This window comes from Halyomorpha halys, unplaced genomic scaffold (genome assembly GCF_000696795.3).
Source record: "Halyomorpha halys isolate HHAL.00 unplaced genomic scaffold, Hhal_1.1 Scaffold253.1, whole genome shotgun sequence".
Taxonomy (NCBI): domain Eukaryota; kingdom Metazoa; phylum Arthropoda; class Insecta; order Hemiptera; family Pentatomidae; genus Halyomorpha; species Halyomorpha halys.
In genome coordinates, this window is record NW_027111492.1 from 251,252 (window position 1) to 260,876 (window position 9,625).

At 28.8% G+C, this 9,625-nt stretch overlaps 4 protein-coding genes across 6 annotated transcripts in view; 1 reads left to right on the plus strand and 3 right to left on the minus strand.

Annotated features, from left to right (window-relative positions):
* LOC106680310 (ribosomal protein L15) overlaps positions 1-2,807 on the minus strand; it is a gene marked incomplete at its 3' end in the record, with an annotated part of 3,288 nt that extends 481 nt beyond the window's left edge. The window contains 2 exon segments of one of the 2 annotated variants that reach the window (XM_067049523.1): positions 951-1,134; positions 2,715-2,807. In XM_067049523.1, the coding sequence (XP_066905624.1) occupies positions 951-1,122 (172 nt within the window). 2 annotated transcript variants of the gene reach the window in all.
* An 11-nt stretch (positions 2,808-2,818) lies between these two features.
* LOC106680311 (DET1- and DDB1-associated protein 1) lies at positions 2,819-3,320 on the plus strand. Its single transcript, XM_014419898.3, has one exon. The coding sequence runs from the start codon at positions 3,002-3,004 to the stop codon at positions 3,296-3,298; it is 297 nt and encodes a 98-aa protein (XP_014275384.1). The 5' UTR covers positions 2,819-3,001; the 3' UTR covers positions 3,299-3,320.
* Positions 3,321-3,677: 357 nt separating this feature from the next.
* Positions 3,678-6,334, minus strand: LOC106680309 (leucine zipper transcription factor-like protein 1). Of its 2 annotated transcripts, XM_067049522.1 has the most exons (8): positions 6,179-6,334; positions 5,967-6,091; positions 5,123-5,317; positions 4,745-4,925; positions 4,551-4,664; positions 4,356-4,481; positions 4,063-4,241; positions 3,678-3,863 (listed from the first exon to the last, which is right to left on the minus strand). In XM_067049522.1, the coding sequence occupies exons 1-7, from the start codon at positions 6,179-6,181 to the stop codon at positions 4,107-4,109; spliced, it is 879 nt and encodes a 292-aa protein (XP_066905623.1). In that variant the 5' UTR covers positions 6,182-6,334; the 3' UTR covers positions 3,678-3,863; positions 4,063-4,106. The 2 variants fall into 2 exon arrangements, with proteins under 2 accessions (XP_066905623.1, XP_014275379.1); XM_014419893.3 differs by having other exon boundaries at positions 3,678-4,241.
* A 2,810-nt stretch (positions 6,335-9,144) lies between these two features.
* Positions 9,145-9,625, minus strand: part of ND-MLRQ (NADH dehydrogenase (ubiquinone) MLRQ subunit) — a 4,713-nt gene continuing 4,232 nt past the window's right edge. Inside the window, exon 3 of the mRNA XM_014419890.2 lies at positions 9,145-9,384. Within this exon, the coding sequence (XP_014275376.1) occupies positions 9,328-9,384 (57 nt within the window). The 3' untranslated portion in view covers positions 9,145-9,327. The remainder of the gene's footprint in view (positions 9,385-9,625) is intronic.

Consider the following 9,625-nt stretch of genomic DNA (forward strand, 5'->3'; position numbering starts at 1 on the left):
TAATATTGGTGATGGCATGGTATTAAATGCATCAAATAACATCCTACTAATTCAATAATAACAAACTCTCTACCTTCTCCTGTACATCATACAAAATATTTTAAAAGGAACAAGGTCTGGGTATGGTCAAACACTATAAGGTTTGAAAGGGTCAAATACTGAGAGATTAAATTAACATTACTTCATCAGAAAGCTAACCAAATCGCTATCTCTAGATCAGTAATATCTAACCCATGAAATCTGCAGACCACTGATCCTGAATTTACACAATGTAAATAGTGATAACTTTTATAAATAAGTGTCGAGGATTTGAAACAAAAATTAAGGTTTACAAATTAAAATTAAGTTTGTTTTTTAGTAACTGTTAATAATAAGGTTTTCGAAAATGTAATATTACGCAAAATATTCGGACTGAAAAAGGATGAATTAACGGGAGAATTTAGAAGATTACACAATGCTGAATTAAGGGACCTACACCCAGTAAATATAATTCAAGTTATAGCATTGCGGCATATAAGATGGGCATGTAAGGTTGTAGGGCTTAGTAATGAGCAGATCCATAAAATGTTAATAAACACTGAACCAACGTAAACGTCCGAGGGGTAGATGAGAGGATTGCATCAAAACAGATAGAGTGGAATTGGGTTTGGAGGGGCATCAGTGGAAGGATGTATGCGGAGAGCGTTTGGTGGTATCGACATCGAACCTTCGGGTTCGTTAGGCCTTTATTATTATTACTATTATAACTGTTAATAATAACTATAATAACTTGTTCTTGATGATGGCCAGATTGGACGAAATGTTGAAAACATAAAGAAGGTTGAGACTGCTTGGATAACCTTTGTGATTATTCATAAAAAATGTTTCAGGTTAATTAATTAAAGCCATTAGCCATAGCTCTCTAAACAAGTATATTTATCTCAATATGAAGCTTGAATTAAAATAAATACCTTGCTTATTCTTGAATCCCAATCTTCTAGCTTTGTCAGGTCTTGAAGGCTTCACGACACGGTGCATCTTGGTCATTTGTCGGTATTGCCAAACCCTAATTCGCAGCAGATACCTCATGGCATCTGACTGCTTTTTTCTGTACAATTCCTGGATGTACTTGTAAGCCCCCATTGTAAATGAAGGCTAGAAACAAACAAATAATATACATTATAGTTACTATAAAAGATATTATTACAATAATGATGCTTTTAGTAGGCAATAAATAAATTAATAACTTCAACTCTATCTATGATACGGAATACCACCATATTCTTAGAAATTAAGCATGAAAATTATTAGAAAAATGTTAGTACTCTTACTTTTTATTTCTTTTTTTTAATTAATTTTTATGTTAGTTCTACATTATTTTTATTTTACAAAAAGTTTCAAAATAAGAACCAGAAAAATAATATCATTATCTTAGAAAACACTTAAAGAGGAAAATATGGCACTATCTTTATTAAAAAAATTCGAGGACAAACTCACATTTGTCAGATTAACACAATAAAATTCAATTTTAACAAACTAAAAATATCGGAACCCAAAGAGAACAAAACTAAAAACAAAATGGAGTTATCAGCTTAAACAATGATGAAGAGTTACAGTAACATAGGTAGAATTATTTTTTATTATGTTTTTAGTAAAAAGTGATTATAGCAAGAGATCACAAATATATTGAGATGAAAACAATAGTATTAACTGCTTAACTAAACCTCAAAAATACAGCTATAAAAAGTGATCAAATACAACTTATGTAATAACTATATAACATAAAACAGAAATTATACCAGTGCTGCACATGTTAAATAAGTTTTGAATACTAGTGAACCTTGCAAATGTCAATACTACTTCATTATTTAATCACGCCCAATACAAAACAACCAAAATGAAAGACATTTTACCCTAAAGAACCACAGAAAGCAATAAACATATTTTTAAATATTAATCAATAAACCAAACATTATTACACGTCAAGTATCATATTAATATTCACATCTATCAATCCCAAATTATTAGTTGTTGTGTAGAAAGCTTTATTCTGCACTTTAAAACTTTATCAACAAAATTTACACAAGGATTAAAAAAAAAGTTTAACTAAAAATTTTTATTTTTAAAAACTTCTGACATTACTAAAACCCCATCCCATTTGTCAGTTGTTCGAAATGCTTATTCAATCAAGTGCACTCACAGGATAATAGTTAAGATTTAACTAACTAATTACACTAAAATAAAATGCATAACCTAAAAATATGTAAACAATAAGGTTCCCACTAGCAGTTGATCATATGAGTATTAGTGTGAAATAAATTAACTGAGACCTTAAAACTTTAGTTCGAACATTAAATTATTCTAGACAATCAAATCATTAAAAAAAAAAAAAAAATCTGCTGTTACTTATAAAACTCTGAAACACCATACTTCAGAAAACAACTGAAACTTTGTACACAAAACATAAAATTGGTAAAAATTTCCATCTAATAATGTTTCACAAAGCAAACTAATACATAAAATGTCCAAATGTAAAACTGTTTATACAAATTTACAATGTGCACCAGGGTACATATTAAAACCCTAACACATAACTTTTATAAATAACAACGATGATTTTATTAAATTAGTACCTTAAAACAGTAACTAAGAGTAGAAATCAAGGGAATAAATGTGAATAGTTAACACGATGTATTGAGATATTAAAAGAAAACACAACTACAAGAAAGACCTACCTTCTAGAAACACGGTAACGTGAACGAAGAGCTTTCTCGATACTCGGCCAAGGCTGCCTGCAATGGCGACCCCTTCGATATAGGAGGCAGTGAACAGCTGATAAGTAACCGACGAAACAAGCCCATATGGCTCGTCGCTATAAACAAATTCATCACCATTCTGTTATTGTGTTTTTTAAAGGTCGAAAGTTGATTAGCGTTAAATCTTAAGGCCTCATCCTGCCTTAGACCGGGTGAAAAAACATTAGTCAGTGTTGGGACCATTAGTGGTTGCTTCTACATCAGTAATGTCAGTGATTTCGGAGTTTATTAGTGGTTTACCCTCTTATGATGAGAAGAATTTTTCGAGGTTTCACGCCGACTCTCACAGCAATAAAGCGTTTTCCAAGAGACCTTCAGTATACCTCACAACGAAGGACCATCCTTCAGAACAAGTTATAGTTACTGAGAAGACCAACATACTCCTTAGGTACCTGCACCAACAGAAAGATAAGAAAAATGTCCATAAAAAGCGAGATTTGAATGTTGATTCTGCTGATGAAGGATCGTCTAGAAAAATTCCAAGAGTAGATAATTCCCCATAGTGAATATACAAATTCGAATGTATGGTGTCTCCTCTTATTATCTTCCTTCATTATGTACATACATCATTTCCTACTCTCATTAACTTATTAATATCTAATTCATTTATACTTTTATATTAAGGAAGTGTGAGTTGATGTTTTATGATTTAATATTTTTCCGTTTTCATTTTTCTAAAATTTCCATTTTAATTTTCCTCATGAGATGTGCATTAGTGAGTACACTAATTGTTTAACAGGAATGACATTTAATGTTTTTAAGATGGATCGTAGGAAATAAGTTTTGAGTTGAAGTTATAAGGCATACCCTATTTCGTGTTGTAAGTCCTTTACATGTGTTTTATAGATGGTTATGTTTTTGATTAAAAAAGAAATCAAGACAAACTATAAACTTGCTTTATTGTACATATATATATATTTATACTTTTCTATTTATTTTTTTTTAGAATTGTTTGTTATTTCTGTTTACAATCTGTTGTAAGTTTCAATTACTGTAATACTAAATTTATTACAAACATTTTTGTTGCTTGGAGACCCATGAAACTTTATTAGCTTTTTTTCTTTTATCCTGTAAAAAATATATATATTTTTTGACATATATTTTAATAAAACAGTTTATGTTTGTTATGCTTCATTTAAGTCTCCTTTATGATAACCTCAATAACAGCTAGCTGAATTGTAAATTATTGATTGTATCTTAAGAGTTTGACCATATGTTTTGAGGTGATGTTAATTGAGCACAAAATTTACAATTAATATGTTATTACCAAATTTTATTGATAATTGTAATTGCAGCATGCATAGAATAGGTTTATTCTTGGCTATCGCCTTCTTGCTGGTATTTAAGAAGTTGTGTTCTTAGTTCTTTGACTTGCTCATTTTTTTTGTTAATCATCATTTTCATGTTTGTATAAGCTGCGGTTTGGTTGAATTTCCTTTCTAGCTCCTAAAAAAGTTATTATTATTATTTTCCTTTACCTGATTAGCGAAGCTAGCTTAGTAAGAAAGAATTGTATATAAATATACATTATTGTTTACAAATATATATTATATAAATTACCTGTTCTGCTAGTGATAATTGTGACTGCACTGCTACCATTTCTTGTTTCATTGATTCCAATTCCAAGCTCAATTGGTCGCGTAGTATTTTCTCATATTCTTTAAGCAATGTCTCAGAATCTTGTTTCTTAAAAATGAAAATAAATCAGAAAATAATTAGTAGTTAAGAATTATTTCAAAGTTTTGACGAGCTTACATTATTTTCTATGTTAACATTCTCAGTGGTATGCTCATCTGGTTTTTCAATACTTTTTTCTTCTGCTTTATTCTCGGACGTAAGTTGTTCCTTTTCATTTTGTAATTCCATTATCTAGAATAAAGAAATGAAAACTTGCTAATGTTATGGTATTAGTTAGGGAAAATTTGTGTCATGAAATTGCAGAAATAGACCTTCAATTCAGCCGATTGTAGGTTTGATTCCAATTTTTCATTTTCTTTTTTGATCCTATCAATTTCAATTCTTAGTAACTCCAAAGTTCCATTACTTTCTACTAGTGGTTGAAGTTTTTTTTTCTCTACTTGAATTTTATTTTCATTTTCCTCAATGAGTTTAACCTTATCAAGCAGTTCCCTGTTGTAAAATAAAAATGTTACTTTATATTAGGCATTTGTTAAAAGGAGGGAAATTTATTTTTTAAATTATATGCTGAACACGTAATTTAGGTTGTATAAACCAGCAATTTAGTTATATTTGTATCGGCTACAGATCATTATTTAGATAAGTTAATTATTGTAAACTGATATTTTATATTATGGAAGAACTTCTACCTGTTCTGAATTTCTGATAGATCAACTGACATCCTTAAGTGCCATTTCTCTGCTTGTTTCAGAAGTTGACTAAAGAGTAAGACGTTAGTATGAGAAATATCTATGAGGTCTGCTTCTACCTCGCCTTCAACTAGGTCTTTTAAGTTTTGAAGAAGCTCCTTAACCTCATCTCTTGTGAAGGTTGTGTCCGTTAATCTATCAAAACCAGTATTAAAAGACTTAAGATTCAAAGAAGTTTTGAATACATTGGATTTTGACAATGATGCATCCATCTAACATGGACTTGGAATGTATAATAGGTAATTAATATTACATTCAAAGTGATGGGTGCTTCATTGTTGATAGTTGTTACAAATAATGTTTATTTTCATTTGAAATATTAAGTGTATAAGCTACATTAGCTTCTAAAAACTAAAGGCAATAATAGCTTTCTAAACATCTGAAAGAAATATTATTATAATGTATACTCATTTTGGATTACTGATACTATTTAATAGTATCTTTTCGATGAATCTAACATTATTTATGACAATAATTCTAATTGAAACAAACAATGTCTATCAGCTCCATGCTGAACAACTACTCTATCAAGATCATCTTTTCTATTAATATAACAATTGTTTTTTATTCTTTATCGATTGTTATGTTGATATACATGTAATATTTAAATTTGGTTTTATAGATTAGATGTTCGATTCTTAATTTAGAATAAATCGACATTGGACCCTAAATATGTGTTTAATTTATTGATCCCTTGAAATCACCTATGAATAGTTATGTCACATCAATTTTGTAATATTAAAAAAAATAACTATTTGACAATTTTGTTTTAAATAGTACCAACCTTGCATCAATAACATCCTGAAAAGATATGTCGATGAATTGTATGTTCTGACTTCTCTGGTACTTAGCGAATTGCATATAGCTTTTTATGATATTGATGTGATACTCATTCAAACCAAGATCCTCCTTAATAGAATGAAATAGAAGATAAATATAATCCTTTTTATAAATTTAAAAAATTAAAGTAAATGAGTGTGTTTTGTTGAATGTTACCATTTCCAAACTTATAGCTTTAGTAATTAGCTACAGTAAAATCAATATCAAAACAATATTTTTACAAGATTGTATGCAAACAGAATAGAAGCTGTCAAGAGCAGTGATGGTCTGTTACTATGCCGCTGCTATGGAAACAGCCCAATTGTCCTGATCAATACATAACCAATATATAAATATGTAAAATTATATACGAGATATGAATTATCTTGTCAAAGTACTTACTCTCATATAAATAGTATAAATTTCACAGAATCAATGATTTTGGAAATTACAAAAAAATAATCAATATAATATTCTTACATTCTTCAGAAATGCATACTTATTTTAAATTTTATAAATATATATACACTCAGAAATAATTTCCTTGTATGCCATAGGCATTTACAGTACTTCAGTATAAACAATATTTTATTTATTAGAAGATGGTCAGGGATGCGGTCAAAAAAGAACAAATAGTTTTTAACTATTTAATGTCCGACATTTTGCCCCACTTTACAGCGCTGTTCAATGCGATATTTTAAACAGGCATAGTAATATATAGTTGTTTAGCCTATCGCTTTGAACAGCCCTGCAAAGTGGGGTGAAACTTCGGACATTAAATAGTTAAAAACTATTTGTTCTTTTTTGACCACAACCCTAACCATCTTCTTATATTTAAGTTATATGGTCAACTATATATAATATTTTTATATATTTCTCTCTCAGGTATAAATATGGGTTTTCTCCAAGTATATCAGTATATAAGTAGTAATTTTTTTAATTATCCTAGCTAATTAAAGTAGATTTGGCTATAATTTGTTGATCCATCTTGTTTAGTAAAGGTTTTAGAAAGTAAACATATTAAACCTAGGCTTTAAAGAATTTTATTTTTGCTTAATATATTATGAAAAATTATACTTACAAACTGTGTCCTGAGGTTCGGCCCACATTAAATTTGAATTGCGCGTGGATTTTAAACACATTGCTACTTCCAAATATGACAAACAAGTTTTATTTTATTTTGTATGCAACATATTCTGTAGATTGTGATTACTTCGTACCAGTCCTCCCTACTAGCTTTGAGGGCCTACAGGATACCAGTAAAGAAAGTAACCCCAGTCTACAGTACTATCTTTGGAATTGATCTAATACAAAATAAAATCAAAAATTTTCTTTTTGTCCGATGTGCCACAATGCAGTGACAGGATGAGAATATGGATAAACCCAAAGTCAGCTGATTTACTGAAGGACTTCTTGAAGGGGTCCTTAGCGATGGTTCTTATGCACCAAAACTAAAAATATGTTAATGATGAGTAGATAGTTGACTGTGAATAATAGATATGAGATGATTTTGGGTGCGGTTAGTGAAAAACACAAATAAGTAAAAACGTATTTATTAGTGCCAACGTTTCAACCAGAATTTCAAGCCTTCATCAGGGCTGTAAATTATTATTAGGAATTACAGAATGATCGAAAAATAAGAAAACAACTAACAATATAGTTACAAAATAGTATTAAAAGATATCTATAATCCAAGTATTATAAAAAGATAAAGGACATATGGGAAGAGTAATGTTAAAATTAAGTAAGAGGAAAGAACAATAATAAAATACATATGAAAATTTAGTTAGTAAGATAGGTACAAAATTATTTAAAACAAAGTGAGACATAAAACATAATGTAGGTAATTAAATATGTAAGTAAAATAACAGAATTAAAGAAATATATTCCATTTCTTTAATCCTATTATTTAAATTACATATTTAATTAACTTTATAAATGTTTTATTTCCCACTTTTTTCATCATTTATTTTAGAAAATACTGTTTTTTTATAATGGTTTATTATAATCGTTCAATTAAATATTATATGTATTTTATGCGTTTATTGATTGCATGTAATTTTTTTTTTTTTATCAAAACTTTAGAGCAGGATAAAATAATAAGAAAACATTAATGATGGTACAAAAATGTATCAATGGGTAACTATTTTAAGGAATAATAGACCAAAACCTATATGTTTTTATAATTATGAGAGATAGCTAACCGTGGATGACTTATACGAGAAGATGGTTGGGGGTGCGGTCAAAATAAAACACAAATAAGTTGATGTAACTTATTTAATCGTGCCAATATTTCGGTCAGAATTCCTAGCCTTCAAGATTAGTCTAGAAACTCTAGCCGAAACGTTGGCACGATTAAATGAGTTACATCAACTTATTTGACCACACCCCCATCCCTCTTCTCCTCTTATATATCTGTTTTTCTTTGTATACGTTTAAAAAATCTGATATTCAATATGAAAATGATTAGCCAAAACGAAATATGAAGGAAATGGTTGGGGTCTAAAAGGAACAAAGTTTTCAACTATTTATTTTCTGACGTTTGGCTGACACTTTGCAGGGCTTCACCAGTGCAGATGTGTAGAAAGACAGCACTAGAATTTTTAAAACTTTTTCACAAATATTTTTTTATCCCTTTTGACATCTCCAACTATCTCCTTCACAAGAAATATTTTAAAAATGAGGAGATATACAAATAAACAAAATTTATTTATTTGTGCCGACATTTCAACCTGAATTTTAGGCCATCAGGGCTATAAAAACAAAACGAGATAACAATCTTAATTCAAAGGATTATTAATTGATTAATTAATAGTTTAAATCATTAATAAAAAATTAACAATTATTATTATAAATTAAGGTAGTTATCTAGTTTTGTTTTTCAGCCCTGAAATTAAGTTGAAACATCAGCACATATAAATAAGCTTTATTTATGACTGACCTCCCGCCCCGACCATCCTTTTCCCATATCAATCTACGATCAACCAGCTATTAACACCTAACTATTGATAGATGAATATAACTATTGATGAAATATATCAACCTAAAACTTGATATATTTGATGTCTGGTTCCACAATATATCAGTTGTAAGAGAAAATGTTAAATTGAGGTAAAGGTATACAATAATAATAAACAAGTAGGAAATGTTTATACATATATTTATACGCATATGGAAAAAAATATAATACATGACATTATTTTACTCATATAAACAATTTAAAAACAATCAAAACTATTGATGTTTCCATATAAACAATTTAAAAATAAAATCAAACTATGTTATTTCATAGTCAATAAATGTTTTCTATCATCAGCCAAATCATCTTAAAATTTTGGTGCTGGGGACTCGACTTTGGAATAATCCACTGATGGTGAAAAAAACTGAAAAATAAAGTAAAGTTATAAAAATACATTAAATTAATACTTAGTATATTTATAATCTTAAATACTTTCTTAAGACTGGTTAATGTTGTTTAAATAAATAAATTTAAATTTTATCCATTTTAATTTAATAACACCAGATTTTAAAAATGTTGATGATAAGACAAGGTGAGAATATAATCACAGAATGGACAAAAAAAGAACCAGCAGTAATATGATATTGAATTATTATTCTTGCCAC

Bases quoted from the DNA above. Each gene is read 5' to 3' on its own strand.
- LOC106680311 (XM_014419898.3), top strand. From the start codon at position 3,002: ATGTCAGTGATTTCGGAGTTTATTAGTGGTTTACCCTCTTATGATGAG.
- LOC106680309 (XM_067049522.1), bottom strand. The intron at 5,318-5,966 runs GTTGGTACTATT...TGGTTTTGATAG, and splicing joins CAGGATGTTATTGATGCAAG to ATTAACGGACACAACCTTCA. The intron at 4,242-4,355 runs GTAATTTATATA...TAACTTTTTTAG, and splicing joins AATTATCACTAGCAGAACAG to GAGCTAGAAAGGAAATTCAA.